Source organism: Acartia tonsa, chromosome 6 (genome assembly GCF_053477335.1).
Source record: "Acartia tonsa isolate MP-2025a chromosome 6, ASM5347733v1, whole genome shotgun sequence".
Lineage (NCBI taxonomy): Eukaryota > Metazoa > Arthropoda > Copepoda > Calanoida > Acartiidae > Acartia > Acartia tonsa.
Genome location: NC_137265.1, coordinates 19,949,838 through 19,966,939, shown reverse-complemented (window position 1 = coordinate 19,966,939; position 17,102 = coordinate 19,949,838). Strand labels below are relative to the sequence as shown.

At 30.6% G+C, this 17,102-nt stretch overlaps 1 protein-coding gene across 1 annotated transcript in view; it reads right to left on the bottom strand.

The window, feature by feature from the left end:
* Window positions 1-17,102, bottom strand: part of LOC145323011 (inactive dipeptidyl peptidase 10-like) — a 128,966-nt gene that overhangs the window by 34,482 nt on the left and 77,382 nt on the right. The window contains exons 17-22 of the mRNA XM_080165398.1: window positions 12,241-12,309; window positions 10,203-10,301; window positions 9,012-9,064; window positions 6,415-6,574; window positions 4,358-4,448; window positions 1,803-1,930 (exon numbers count right to left, since the gene is read on the bottom strand). Of these exons, the coding sequence (XP_080021524.1) occupies window positions 1,803-1,930; window positions 4,358-4,448; window positions 6,415-6,574; window positions 9,012-9,064; window positions 10,203-10,301; window positions 12,241-12,309 (600 nt within the window). The remainder of the gene's footprint in view (window positions 1-1,802; window positions 1,931-4,357; window positions 4,449-6,414; window positions 6,575-9,011; window positions 9,065-10,202; window positions 10,302-12,240; window positions 12,310-17,102) is intronic.

Sequence of the window (17,102 nt, the reverse complement as noted above, 5' to 3'; positions counted from 1 at the left end):
GATAGGACACTGTTTAGAAATTGTTTATTTATCTGCCAGACAAAAGTAACTATTATTTCTATACATCCTATTTTATAAAGTAGTAAGTTTTTTTTGTCTGTAGCTTTAGAATAAGCTTCACATAGGCCCAGCAATCTTATTCTTAGAATTTTTTATGTTATTTTTCTCCCCTTACTTTTCCCTTCAATACAGGAACCCTAGAAGCTAGGGGTGAAGCAGCTAGTATAGTATATAGTAGCATAAATATACCCGTCGTTGATGCGAGCTGTTCCAAATTCACCAACTGATTTATAATATTGTACTTTATCATTACTTGGATCTTACAGCATATTATTAGTACTATAATAAAGTAAAGCTGTCACTTCCCTTCCTATTGGATGAACGAACTGACAAATAAATGATGTCCTTGTTAGCAACCTAAATTCATGACAAAATTTCCCCTGTCATAATATCTACGTAACTTCTATATCAATTCTATATCTATTTATACATTGGTGTACACTGTACAGACAGTAATAAATAATTAATTAATAAAAATATGTAAAAGCTTTCAGTTATCCTTTGGTTGGTAAATTATATCAATTTATTATTTTTTATGGCGCCCCTTTATCTATAGTGTTAAGCCAAGGATGAACATAATAAAATTTTAAACATATTTTTTTTTCAAAGTTGTTTAATAGATAAATACACATAATAGGTATTTCTCGCGTCGTATTATAGACATATTAAATAAAAATATAAGATTAAAACCAGTTTTGTTAGACCCGTGGGACCGAAAGCTAACAAAACTAGTATTAATCTTAAGATTTTTATTTTATTATGCGTTCGTGGAATATTGTCTGTAATACGATACAATACATGAAATTTCAGTATCTATAAGAACCTCTTCTAATTTAGTGGTATCGGTTTCAAAGCCATACCGGAATAGGTTTTCTCGTATTCATTAGAAACCGATTAATATACGGTTGAATAGTTCTGGTTCTCATCCATACGAGAGAACTATGTCTAGCATCGTATTATATACAGTTTTCTATGAATATAAAAATGTACAATCATAAGATTATAGCGACATTCGTATGACATAATACAATTACATACTTATAATTATCATAAATTTTTTTTTTCTTTTCATAGGGATTAAAAAAGGGCCATTCAGTAGTAAGATATTTTTTATAGACTTGTATACACATGTCTATGTATTTACACGTGACTTTTAACAAAATTCTAAGGGCGCTACCCCTTTCTCCTTGGTTATTACTGTAACTTATTTCTTATCTATTCAGTATTCATATATGGCGCATCTTATGATGTATTATAGTAATTAGGGTTATCTGTCTGCTGTCCAATAATAAAAAGCTCATAACTGTCTATGTATATTCATATTATAGAGTTAAGTTTATAAAATATTAAAAGCTGCCAAATTGATTCAGATAAAAGAATAGCAAAAATGATTAGGTATATCTATCTATAAAGATTATTTTGGTGTAAGGAAAGAAATGATTCAGTTGATATCTCAAACAGTACTATGTTTGGTTAAATCCAAATATGAAGTGTTTTCCCTAAAAGTGCCAACCGAGCACTGACACACCTCCAATTATTTTTCAAATAAATGGGAGGCATGTTTTATGCCTACTCCTGCAAGGCTACCTTATAACCGAAATTACCTAACCTAACCAACCCTAAGGTAACAATAAACAATTCAGTATATTTTAAAAATAAAAGGGGAAAGAGGTTTGTGCCTGTCTAAGCTCTTTAAGTGAAACCATCTGTTTATATTAAATGCGATTATACTAACAATGTACCTTATTATTGGAAGAGCTGAAATATTGACGGCTTCTTTGATGGCAGAATTAGTATCAAGATCAATTAGTTTCTTGTTGTCTGGTAAGGAGTACACTGATACACTTGGTACACATGGTCCATTACACACCTAAATATTTGTATCAAGATATATAAGTTTCTTGTTGTCTGGTGAGGAGTACACTGATACACTTGGTACACATGGACCATTACACTCCTAAATATTTGTATCAAGATATATAAGTTTCTTGTTGTCTGGTAAGGAGTACACTGATACACTTGGTACACATGGAATATTACACACCTAAATGTTTGTATCAAGATATATAAGTTTCTTATTTTCTAGTAGGGGATACACTTAGTATACATGGTACACATAGACCATTACACACCTAAATATTTGTATCAAGATATATAAGTTTCTTGTTGTCTGGTAAGGAGTACACTGATACACTTGGTACACATGGACCATAAAATAATCCAATTTTATACTTGGATATAAGCTTTACAGGATGGAGCTAGTATTAGTATATCATAATCACTACATCCCTTCCATTATAAACTAATATTATACCTGGATATAATCTTTACAGGATGGAGCTAGTATTGGTATATTATAATCACAGCCACCCCTTCCGTTATAAATTAATATTATACCTGGATTTAAGCTTTACAGGATGGAGCTAGTATTGGTATATTATAATTACTACATCCCTTCCATTATAATCCAATATTATACCTGGATATAACCTTTACAGGATGGAGCTAGTATTGGTATATTATAATCACAGCCACCCCTTCCGTTATAAATTAATATTATACCTGGATTTAAGCTTTACAGGATGGAGCTAGTATTGGTATATTATAATTACTACATCCCTTCCATTATAATCCAATATTATACCTGGATATAAGCTTTACAGGATGGAGCTAGTATTGGTATATTATAATCACAGCCACCCCTTACATTATAATCCAATATTATACCTGGATATAAGCTTTACAGGATGGAGCTAGTATTGGTATATTATAATAACTACATCCCTTCCATTATAAACTAATATTATACCTGGATATAATCTTTACAGGATGGAGCTAGTATTGGTATATTATAATAACTACATCCCTTCCATTATAAACTAATATTATACCTGGATATAATCTTTACAGGATGGAGCTAGTATTGGTATATTATAATAACTACATCCCTTCCATTATAAACTAATATTATACCTGGATATAATCTTTACAGGATGGAGCTAGTATTGGTATATTATAATCACTACATCCATTCAATTATAATCCAATATTATACCTGGATATAAGCTTTACAGGATGGAGCTAGTATTGGTATATTATAATCACAGCCACCCCTTCCATTATAATCCAATATTATACCTGGATATAAGCTTTACAGGATGGAGCTAGTATTGGTATATTATAATCACAGCCACCCCTTCCATTAAAATCCAATATTATACCTGGATATAAGCTTTAAAGGATGGAGCTAGTATTGGTATATTATAATCACAGCCACCCCTTCCATTATAATCCAATATTATACCTGGATATAAGCTTTACAGGATGGAGCTAGTATTGGTATATTATAATCACAGCTACCCCTTTCCATTATAATCCAATATTATACCTGGATATAAGCTTTACAGGATGGAGCTAGTATTGGTATATTATAATCACAGCTACCCCTTCCATTATAATCCAATATTATACCTGGATATAAGCTTTACAGGATGGAGCTAGTTTTGTTACATTATAATCAATCCATCCCTTCCATTATAAACTAATATTATACCTGGATATAAGCTTTACAGGATGGAGCTAGTATTGGTATATTATAATCACAGCCACCCCTTCCATTATAATCCAATATTATACCTGGATATAACCTTTACAGGATGGAGCTAGTATTGGTAAATTATAATAACTCCATCCCTTCCATTATAATCCAATATTATACCTGGATATAAGCTTTACAGGATGGAGCTAGTATTGGTATATTATAATCACAGCCACCCCTTCCATTATAATCCAATATTATACCTGGATATAAGCTTTACAGGATGGAGCTAGTATTGGTATATTATAATCACAGCCACCCCTTCCATTATAATCCAATATTATACCTGGATATAAGCTTTACAGGATGGAGCTAGTATTGGTATATTATAATCACAGCTACCCCTTCCATTATAATCCAATATTATACCTGGATATAAGCTTTACAGGATGGAGCTAGTTTTGTTACATTATAATCAATCCATCCCTTCCATTATAAACTATTATTATACCTGGATATAAGCTTTACAGGATGGAGCTAGTATTGGTATATTATAATCACAGCCACCCCTTCCATTATAATCCAATATTATACCTGGATATAACCTTTACAGGATGGAGCTAGTATTGGTATATTATAATAACTCCATCCCTTCCATTATAATCCAATATTATACCTGGATATAAGCTTTACAGGATGGAGCTAGTATTGGTATATTATAATCACAGCCACCCCTTCCATTATAATCCAATATTATACCTGGATATAAGCTTTACAGGATGGAGCTAGTATTGGTATATTATAATCACAGCCACCCCGTTCATTACAAACCAACTCTTCATATCGCGAGCTAAAAATATCAAAATTATTATGTAATCTTCAATTAAAGGGGTAGTTTCACGAAATGCATTTAAACTTAATTTAGTGAACCGCATATTTTTTGCTAGTTAATGGGTTAAACTATATTTATGTGGCATAAATTTAAAAGAATTTCAATTTTCTACCACGTAGTTTTGAAAATATCAACACTTGAAAATGGTCTTTTTGTGATTATATGCAATTTAAAAAGACGATTTTTAAGTCTTGATATTTTAAAAACTAAATGGTAGAAAATTTAAATTCATTCAATCATATGCCATATAAATGCAGTTTAACCCATTGACAAGGAAAAAATATGCGGTTCACTAAATAAAGTTCAAATGCAATTCGTCAAACTACCCCTTTAGATAAAAAAATAATACTATTCACTTATACTGACTGACATAACCGTAATATAGCCTAAAACCTAGCCTTGAATGATAAAAAATATTTTCTAAATCCTTACCTTCTTTAGATCTTTATAGACAACTAGAAACTTAACAATTGTACTATAAGGTTTTATTATGTTTTAAATACAAAGGATCTATTTTAAAGAATCAATAGATTAAATGATAATGCCAAACAAATTTAAATTTAACGCCTGAATAAATATTCATATTTAAGATTATAACATGAAAAATTTAGTATAATTTACAATTGTAACAGGGGAAGAAATTTTCATTAATTTAGGCATGTTAGAATTGTCCTATCCTTAAAACTTCTGTTTAGACTTTTAAATTCATATTCTGCTTATTAAGTTCTAACACTCTACAGAATGTTCTATTTGACACATTTTCTTATTTTAGAGCTTCGATTTTATTAAAGTTAATGGAATCAGACTAAAAACTTGTAAAAAACAACCAATATTAATCAAAAAAGTAAAGTCTATCAATGTAAACTTTTAATGAATTTTACACAATATCTATCTTAAAAATATCTTCTAAGGATACAATTATATTGTTTTTAGCTGTATTAATTAGGATAAAAGATTTAGGAACAATGAAACTTTTAATGAATGGTATTTATTATCATTATACCTGGTCAAATTAATTAAACCTAACGTTTATTAAACTGGTCCTAAAAGTTGAATAATAAGGTTTTCTTATCGTTGGCTCAACAAATGTGGGAATTTTGATTGGTTGGTTCATTAGGTTGAGTATTCAAACTTTTCAACCACTAACTTTAATCTATGGAAGTCTTAATTTTGTGTATTATCATTGGGGATGTACATCAATTTATCGACCATTGTCTTTTCCCTTCAGATCCATGAGTTTCATAGGATATTAAATTGTTCCTTTTAAAACCTAATATTTTTATTTGTATTTAGACCTTATAATATTTCTGTAACATCCTGGATCCTAATAAAGTTAATTAAAAACCAGCTAAATCAACTTTTTAGAACTTAAATAGGAAATTATATTTTTTTTGTATTTTTACTTGTGTGTGTGTGTCTCTGTGTGTATGTTTGTTAATTATCTAAGTTTAATTGAAATGTGATGTTCATTGTACCAGTTTACAAACTAACAAACAAACAAAAATCCAAAAGGTGATATATTAAGTAGTTTGTCTGAAAAGATCTTGCTAAACACTGAAACAATTAAGCTTTCGATTTCAAGAAGGCTCTACAGAAGGCCACTTTCACCTAGAAGCTAAGGACACAGCCGCTACTTAAGTGATTAATTTGTTAAAACTATCAAAAAAACAAATAAGAGGCCATGAAAAGTACAAAATAATAAGTCAAGTGATAATCAAAATCTTTTGGGTTAGACTAACATACAAAAGTACAGACGTACAAACGGACTGAGAGAATTTCTAATATTTTTTAAAAAGTTTATCATCAAGTAAGCTCTTTATTTAAACTATTTTAAACATTGTTTTTAAGTTGTTAAATCTTGTAATGGCTCCAACAAATCTACCCTGATCAATGGCAATGTAAAAAACAGGTAAAAACTCTAAACCTGGAAGTTTGACAACTCTGTAGAACTTTTCCATCTGTGACAATGTTTCTGGAGGATTCCGCCAGGCAGTCATAGCTGGAGTTCCAGAGCCGCTGGACAAGGTTGCCAGGGCCTCCAGAACAGGTCAAACATTCGGCTGGCTTCGTACCACAGTCACTTACTAAAATTTGGAGAGAAAAAATTAGAAAGTAAAACTAATTAATTCCTTGAAGCAGTTTATAGTGCATGAAAGAAAAAGACGCCAAACATAAAAAATGACCAAATTGACCAATGAAAGGCCAATTTATACTGGCCTGTCATCAGCCATTTGTGTTGAATGACGTCATTTTTAGGCACTATAAGCAGCTTCATATCCTTACTTTAAAAAAACCTCCACTTCATTCCAGTATGATTTGATTTCGAAAATTACTTAGCCTTAGGGAAAGGAATTTAAGCAGTAAACTTTAGAAATGAAAGTTTTTGCAGAACAAAATTATAAAAAAAACAACAAACAGATCAAATATATACAAAATATTTCAATAAGATAAAGGGATTGGTCAATGTAAAATAATTAGCAACCATTCTAATCTCCCTCCCTTAAACATAAAAAAGTCTAAGCTATGCAAACAAAGTTAGTGAAGAGCAGCAACGCTCCGAGATATAAATTTGTATGAAATATTAAGATGTAGAAGATTAATTTTTTGCAGGTGGTTTGCATCTATGCAAATTTTAAATTTGCATTTAATTTACTGCGTCATAATATAATATATCTAAAGTAGATATTCTTCTGAATCTACATAGTGAAGTTCATGGTAAAATGTTTCCGGTAACGATTATATCCAACAGTCTATGCTCTTAAAAGTCTGCTAGCTGTCAACTGACTACATGTACACTGTTAAAAATTTTTTTTTTTTAGCATCAGATAATACTATATATTCTTCACATTAATGTATAGTATCAATCCGTACGTTATAGGAAAAAAACCTTATTACAATACAAGGAAAATTCCAATACTGTATTGAGCAATACTTAGTGTTCTATGGAGTAACATGTAGTACTATATAATGTATTTGTCTGTATAGTATTATCCAATACGCTCTTTGGAATAATATTCAATACGGTAGAAGTAAGTTTTTAATACTCTCCTTTGCAATTTTTGATATCCTCTATCATAATTTTTGATACTCTGTAGAGTATGAAACTGTTTTACTTTGGATGAAAGATCAGTTTATAATATATGATTATTATATGTACATATACATTTTGTTATATCAACAAACATACCAAGCAGAGCAATAAAACATTAATTTAAATGTAAATTTAGTAAAAAAAATGACTTTAAAGATGTTTAGGACTAAACATGATCCTTAAAAATAAAAACTATGGTCAGTCATAATTACAAAAATCAAAACTATAAATCTGAGCATAAATAGAAACATTTCATCTTTGTCTAAAACGACCAAGCAGAAACACTTCCATGAGAGGTATGCACCAATGGTGTCTGTTTCAATTATTCTTTACAGTATGGATTCGTACCCTAAAACGTATGAATAACTACTATTTTAATAAACCATTCTCTTGCGTATTGTCTGATACGCTACAGCGTATGAAATAGTACTAAATTAAAAAACATTTCTAGAGCGTATTTTCCAGTACACTAGAGTCTATCAAATAGTACTATTTTAATAAACATTTCTGTACCGTATTTTCCAGTATTCTAGAGCGTATCAATCGATACTAAAAAAATGTATGGGTTCTGTATAGTAATAATTATTGTGTTATATAGTATTACATAGTGTTATATATTAATTATATAGTTGTAGCGTACCTACGGTTCCAATACTCTCCAGAGTATCAATTGATACTAAATAAAAAAAATATTTTTAACAGTGTACATGCCAAGCCCACATACCGTTTTAGTCGGCATGATATGGCCTATTAATAATCTAAAATAGCCAAGATTCAATAATGCACAAAGAAAGATTCACTATAGAAAAAATAAGTCTGTTTCGCGCGTTTGTATGCTCTACCAAATAACTACATGTGCATTATTGAGTAATGACTATTCCAGATTATCTCTAGGCCTTCTTTTGTCGGTTAAAATTTTGTGCAAGCATAGTCTATACGCTTAACTGATTGGCCGTTAGCAGCCTGTAAAGCTCATAAATTTCTGATACCACAAACATTCCACCGTGGGCGTGAACTGCACTAGATCCATTCTTTCTTATTAACCAAACATCCATGTAATCAAATTATCTTAGTAATTGTAACTTTTTCCCTTTTTTATTTCTTTTATTTCTAGATTAAATAAAGGAATTTCAAGAATTCTTATACAGCGAAGAATATTTTTTTTCTTTTACTAGGTATTTTTATAAAATAATTCTTAGGCTATAAAGCACAATTGGATGAATTAAATTGGTACTACAATGCCTGAAATTTATCCTATTAAATAAAGTAGTAAGATGTACCTTTTTAAAATGACTACAAAACCGATTGTGTTCAGTGTGTACCTTCTAAGGGAAGCTTCAAATAGGTCCTTTGGATGGTTTTGAGCTTTTTTTTTACGTCCTAGATGCTAGTGGCGCAGCCGCTAGAATTTAATCAAAAAACAGAGCTACCTTTATACAAATGCCGGGATCTTGGTTCATTTTCTCCAGTTCCAGTAAAATATCTAAAAAAAATTATAATTATTATTTTATTAACATAGAGTAATTATTAAAATATTATTTAATTAGTTAGGTATTTAAATACTACTTATCCAATTGAGTTCTCCATTTTACTGAAGCTTCACATATATCCAGGGATGGATTTAGGCTACTTTATTTTTAGATTTAATTCTTGGGATGGTTTTAGTCTATTTTTTTGTTTCCGCATCTTTTCGAAAACAGATCAAATATGTAGAGGAGCAGCCGCTAGTTTCTTTTATAAGATAATGTAAAATAATAAATGTGCAAGTTGAATTTAAATTGTAAAATCCCCAGCTCGAATTTCTCCCAGTTTTAACTGCACCATTTTGACAAAAAGGTTTAAATTTGAATTTAATCTTGCGCAAGAAAGCCCCATATTATGTGCAATTACTTCAACATATTAGGACTAAGTCCTCCAATATTGTAAATTTAATAGAAGGGGAATTAGTGCAGTGTAATGATGAAGCGAAAATTCAAATGTAGCTGTTGATCTAATTTGGAATTTTTTTGAGTTTTTATTGTTAATTTTTTAATAAAAGTTACATGCAGAAAACAACACTTTTTGTCTTAATAATGAACATTAACTAGCAAAAATATTAATAAGAGGGAAAATATTAGTAATTGATTGAATTTTAATTCCTTATGCTTTAGGGTTTGATAAATGAATAACAACTGTACCATGCCAATGTGTAAGAGACCTGCATTAATACACAATTTTTTTCACTGTCAAAAAATTAAAAAATACAATTTTTTATTTCAATAAAACCATTTTAAATTAATCACATTGTATATCAAATGATTTTCATTTTAAAGTAAACTCTATAATTCTTTAATCTGTTAAAAATAAAGTTAGAAAAGGTTAAAGAAAACATTTCATATTTTGTAAAAGCTTGTTCAAAAGTTTTTTAATAATTTAAAAAAAGGATAATACTTTCTTCATTTTTCAAAGACGCGATTTAATCACCTCCAACATTGTTTTTTTTAAAAATCATAGTTGAGATAATAAAATCTGCTTAGAACCTCGAGCTATGGTACCTAAATAAATTTAGGAAAATATGGAAGGTAGGGTTATAATTTGTCCACTGAAGAAACATGTGAATTTACCAAGAAAAAAAAACTTACATGAAATTGTTTTGTTGATCCCAACAATTAATCTTTGTCACTTCAAACTTTCCTCTTGTCATCTCCTTTGGTAGGGATGCTGGCTTCTCCTCGGATACCCTATAAATTTTATACTTTTAAACAGAAATAGAATATACGTCGTTATTATAACAGAGGAAAAATTGACGTCAAATTTGCTTGCTAATATTAACCTTATTTATTTGTCTGTTCGTTCATCCAGTAAGAGGTGAGGGGATGTGGTAAAGGGATTGATTGGGAAGATCGTTATTTTAGCCAGCCACATGTTTATCAAGATCGGACCTTTTTTAATGTCTGGATTTATTTTGCCCCTCTCTCTCCTAGATTCTATTGAAATTTTACCACTTTTTTTAAATTTTTAGCTTCAGTTTTTTAGTTTTTCTTTAAAGGTCAACCACTCCCATTGCTCTAAAGTTCACACAGTACTGGAAGGTATATTTAATAGCGAGCAGGTTTTTACTATAAAAAGGTAAAAAAATAACCATACATAAAAATTGAGGTTGAAACGATAAAGTATCAATTTGGTGCTTTACAATGTGTTTGAAAATATTTGCCGTGTGACGTCATATAAATGAGGAATTAGAGGAGAAGTGGGAGAGGAAACCTCTTTAAAAGAGATGGATCTATTAAGGTTACACGGCTCATTTTTTAAGACACTTTGTAGAGCTTCATCAATTTCTTTCATAACTTATTATACATCAGTGACGTACGGAAGGGGGGGGGGGGGCAAAAACCTCCATGATTTTAGAAAAAAGATTGACTCGGCTTCCTTTTTTGAACCCCTAATGCCTTTAATATCCCCCTGGTAATAAATAGCTGTGCACGCCACTGGTCTATTTACTGTATTGATTATTTCTAGGAAAATTACAAAAAAAGTGAATCAATGTACTTATTTTAAGCTAGGCTGCTTAGAGAAACGAAATAATTATTTTCTAGTGGCTATGCACTGAAGAAAACATTTTATAAGTTCATTTTATATAAAGAAAAGTTTGTGTAATTATGCAAAATTTTAAAACATATAGAATATGCTGAGTAGAGACAATTTACTTTGCAAAATTTGGATCTAAAGGCGTGCACAGGAATTTCATTTGGGGGATATGAAAAACATCCAAATTTGTTACCCAATCTCTTTGGACAATTTAAAGGCTAGGGAGGTGGAAGTAGAGCTACAAATTGTTTTACCACTTCATGTAATTACTAGCGACTGCGCTCCTAGCATCTAGGAGCCATGTATTCGAAGGAGGTAGGAAAACAGCCAAAAACCAATCTTAGATATAAAAATTAAATAGCCTAAAACCATCTGTGAACCTAAAAGAAGCTTTTATAAAATGGAAAACTCAATCGGTTCAGTAGTTATCGAAATCTTAAGCTACATATAAAAAAAAATACTTACTACTTTATATAATAGGATTAAGAAAAACCTATAAATGTTTCCTTTAAGGGTAGAGTGGGAGGACACACCTTATTGTAAAGGTAAGGTAAACTTCCACCTAACCCCTTTATGAGCTCCAATATGTTGATTGAAGCGAAAAATAATAAAGTTTTAAAAATAAAATGAAACAAGAAGTTTGAATAAAATTACAAGTGTATTTTTCTACTTTTGCTTGTATAAATAAATTGCTACAGGCAAAAGTGAGAACATTTTATTTACAGAATGTAGTTATCCTCATAAAAAAATAACAGGATGTCTAGCTGTGTGTTTGTCTGTAGCGGACATTGTGCTGACTTCAGATCCTTTTAGTGAAACTTCTCATAGGTAGGGGAAGAGTATCTCACCCTCCCAAAAGAAATTGCTCATAAAAATACCCCCTCCCCCTCAAAAAAAGGTAAGAATTAGTCTCCAAGCAGTGTTCACACTAGGTTTCTAAGCTAGATAATCTGTTCTTACACACATAATTTATTTAGTCTACTATACAGTATCTGCGAATTTCTGCATTTTTAACTAATTGCCCTTTTCGATCTAAAATTGTGCATCATAAGGATAATTCGTCCTTGTTATCTTTTATGTTATAAAATGTACCTGAATTGTACAATATGATTGAAGTATCCTGCCTCGGGTCCTTGGTCAGTGGAGAGTAGAGTCAGCATACTGAAATAAGTAAGATTTTGTCAGTACTAGGACACCTGCCATACTCTAGTACTTAGTAAGTTAGGAGCAAAGTGAGCATTCTAAAACAAGTAAGATTATATCAATACTAGGACACCTGTCATATTATAGTAGTGGGTCAGTAGAGAGTAGAGTGAGCATACTAAAATAGATAAGATTATATTAGTATCAAAACATACTAAAACAAGTAAGAATATATAAATAGTAGGACACCTGTCATACTCTAGTATTTAGTTAGTTAGAAGTAGACCATTATAATGAAACAAGTAAGATTATATTAGTAATAGGACACCTGCCATACTCTAGTACTTGGTCAATGGAGAGTAGAGTGAGTATACTAAAACAAAAAATATATTAATACTAGGGCACCTGCAATATTCTAGTGTTTAGTCTGTTAATAATAGAGGCAGCATAAGGCAATACTAGAACGCCTGTTATGCTTATCAGCCGTAACCAATTATATTGAAAGTATTAAAAAGACATGAAAAATTATGATTATGGTATTTAAACCTCATTTTATGTAAATATAATCTATTTCAATGACCTAAAAACAAATTTTCTCTTTATTTTTCCTAGATTTAAGTTTGGCTTGAATAGGTTTTTAATGCTTAATATTTGGCTTAATGGGGCTATCATGAAATCCTATCAATAGTTAGGCTTGTATAGAACATTGTATTAATTCCAAGGAGAGATAGGACAATGGCAGTTGAATTAATCTACAACTAATTTAGGGAATAGTCCCTTTCGTGACATCGCCTCATATTGGGTTAGGTGATTGCCCCACAGGGTTAGGTAATTGGCCCCGCATGGTTAGAGCCCCCCCCCCCCCGCAGGAGCTAGAAATAGGAGAAAAGTTACTGTGAAAAATACGAAGAATCGCCCCATAAGGTGCGATGTTACGAAAGGAACTATACCCCTAATTTATCCTCCTCCTAATCGATAAGGATATTTTTTTCAAACTACAGAATAGCAACAAAAAATTTTTTTCATAAAAATTACATAATTTTGTATCAGAACACCAAAAAAAGGGAAAAGTTTTCTCTATAATTTTTATCTTTTCAAAATTGGAAAATGATTAATTATTTGAAATCTGGTTATAAAACTTGTATTATATTATATAACTTCTAAAGCTTACAAATTTCTTTACATATAAATAAGGCTAAGGAAAACCTTACTCCTAAGATGTCCCAATGTTATTACAAAAAGTTTTTCTTTCTTATATATAATCAATAATATAAGTAACATAATTTTTTTTATTAAGATGAACTATCCCTCCATGTAGCGCATCATACCAGGGCTCAGCAGTCGCGCTTCAGGTTTAAGCATTTGATTTGAAATGAGGGATTACTATTTTAGGGTCAGGTTTAGCCTTCCAGCACATTTTTAAAATCGTAAAAGGTTGATTTTCTTTGAGGTTTACAGGTGGCAGATAGCTGCTGCCGAGCCCTGCATCATACCATTGACATAGTTGGCGCATTTTTCCACACCCATTTTTCTCAGGGATCTGAAGGGATAGGACATAAGCGGATAAGTTGATCTACATCCCTATTGATGATACAAAAAATTACCCCTTCTGTAGATTACAATTTTTAGTTGAAACGTTTAGACACTCAATTTAACATACCGAAATCGAAAACTCCAAGTTGTTAAGCCAACGAAGAAAACGTTATTATAAAACTTTGGGGACTAGTGTACTTAACAGCCTAATGTCACCTCCCTCCCTGCATTCTTCTAGCATCATAAATTATAAACTGGAGATTTTATGGTTTGTAAGTAATGCTTTATTAGGAGCGAAGTTTCTTTAGAATTAAACTGGCTTAAAACCGTCCAAAGTCTTATATCTTGAAATAAGATAGCCAAAAACCATTATAGAAACAATGTGAAGCTTACCTAAAATTGAGAACCCTATCGGTTCAATGATTATTGAGATCTTAAGCTTAAGACAAAAATCCTTATTATATACAATAATTTACCATCATATTACTAGGCCAAGAACATGGGCGTGCTAAAGGAGTGTTGATATTGGAAAGGCCTACTATTCCGTTTTAATCCCCTAAAGATTCACACCGTCCCCCCCCCCCCACCCCCTCTGACACAGCCTTTAGCAAGCTACTGGGTCAGGATGTAAATTTTTTTTAACGGTATATTCTATCATAAATAAAACCAACTTTGAATAATATGAAATTTGAACAAATTCTAAGCCTTTTTTTTTATCTTTTAATCCTTATGAAAAATCTGTGCTTGTAACAGTACATATTTTGTTGAACACAATGTTTAGTAACAAATGCTTTGTTAGCAAAATATTTTTACAATAGGATCTCCGGAATTCTTCCTTATCTATATAAAAAATTTGCATAAATTTTGTTGTCACTTACTATAGAAGAAAAGATAGCTTCAAAAAGGAAAATAGATGTTAATATGTGACCTAGGTTCATACAGATTCAGATTAATTTTGTGGATTTTAGACAACGTTTTCAATGTACAGTTTATGAATATCAATTTAAAAAAAAATAAGTTTGTTGTTTTTAATTGTTTTTTAAATAAGTTTTTTTCCTCAACCTAATCACTTACATGAGTTTAAACAAGGAATAAGGTGTAACCATTAAGCCAAATAAATACAAATAAAACTACATATATTTTAGCGAGCACAACATACCAGCAAACCTGGAAGGGCCATCCAGGAAGAACAAAATTTGAGTTAATAACTTAATAAAAATGGATAAAATACAAAAATGTCCTATAATAGCACAAAAGAATATAAAAAATATGTGTCCAGATTTATACTTGGTTCCAGGTAAGACCTGTAGGTCCTGATCCTCTAGGTCTCTTAACACTTTAAAAGACCACAATTTTTTTACTTGGAGATTTTAAATTTTTTTACATGACATAATAATATTTTGTGACGGTGGCAATTTTACTTTTTATAGTTGCTAAAACATAAACTTTTATTTTAATTGTTGATAAAAAAGCAAATTTATCACCTTTAAGTGCAAAAAGTTGCAAACAAAAAGTGCAAAATAATTTGGCAAGAAGATTGATCGTGATGAATTTAGCATCATAAGTCAACAGGAAGTCATTTCTTTGCGCGGCTGACATTTCTAATTTGATGGATAATTTATAATCTTTAAACTAATTTATATAAAATATTCAAACGTTTTTGCAAAACAGTAAAATTATTTTTTTTTTTATAATTTTTTTGTTATATTCATTAATACATAATACATAAAAACTCTTTTCCATATAATTCAAAGAACTTTTGCTTATCTTGTTTAATCCTTATATAATGTAACATGATGTCCGTTTTTAGTTTAAGATCTCACCAACCACGTGCACTGGACCGACAGGGTTCTTCTTTATAGTGAAGCTTTTTATATGTCCAGTGAAGGTTTATACTATTTTAGAGAGGGTATCTTAAACCTTCCAAGATTCCTCAAGTGCCACTAGGGGCGTATCCGTTAGTTAAAAGATTAATACGTCCAGCTAAATTTAGAAATTTTATAAAAAATTTCCAAAAGAATTGGTAAAAATAAATTGATATTAATAAGATGTGATTTATATTAATTAAATTCAGTTTGACTTGAGAATAACGTTTGATTTCAGTCTGGCTTTTTATATATTTTCACGTTTCAATCCTCACGTTTCTATAACTCACATTTAAAAGCTTACTACATCTACAATTTAAAAGCGTATGTTGAAAAATGAAAGAAAAGAATTACACAATTTTATAGAATATGGAATATAAAATATGAATATATTCAGATATTTGTCTGACACAGGGAAAACTCTGACAGATCAGTCAAAATTCCATTTCTATAATTTTTACATCTGTTTATCTGCCGGGAGGGAGGGGACATTACATTATTACACTGGTCCCCAAAGTTTTATAATAACTTTTTTTTATTCATAAAAAATTTTTGTCTTTTAATTGCTTGGATCATTAAGTTAAGTTTCCAAACGCTTTAATTACTAATTGTTATCTACAGATGGGTAATTTTGTGTATCATCATTGGGGATGTACATCAACTTATCGGTAATTGTCCCATCCCTTTAGATCCTTGGTTAATGTGATTCCATCTGTCTGTATTTATAACCGAGGTTATATTTTTCATTGAACCTCTGTACAAACTTATAATTAATTTTATTTTAGGTTAATTTAAAGTGAAAATTCAATTAGACAATCCATTTTAAGTGGTTAGATAAGGCATCCAAAAAAAAGACAGTCTTTTTAAAGCGTCTATCTTCAATCTTGGAAAATACATTACTTAAAATTTACCTACAACATGTTTCATATTTTAAAAAAATATATTTTTTTATTATATCCAGCAAAATTAATAAAAATCTAAGTTTTTTTAAAGATTTTTGGCGCGGTCCGATTCGCGCCGGTACAACTTTATAACTTTAGCCGTGTCAGTACGATATTTTATATAAAAGTTTTATATAAAATATCGTACTGACAAGGCTAAAGTTATAACTGGGTGCACTGGTTCGCCTATGCCATTTTGATTTAAAGATTTGTATAAGGTGCGCCGATCTGGCTCGCCCCGATCTGGCGCACCACTAAATGATTTACCAGCTCAGCTTTGTTACTATTTATAGCAAATGCTCTTAAAAATGCTAATCATTAAATGAAAAATATTTTTTTTCTTAAAACTCCATAATAAAAGGCTCTGGATTAAAATTAAATTAAATGTACCAATTTTAAACTAAACAAGAATGACAATATCCATAAAAGCGAAGCACTGAAATGGTAGGACAAACGGACATTAACACCTGTA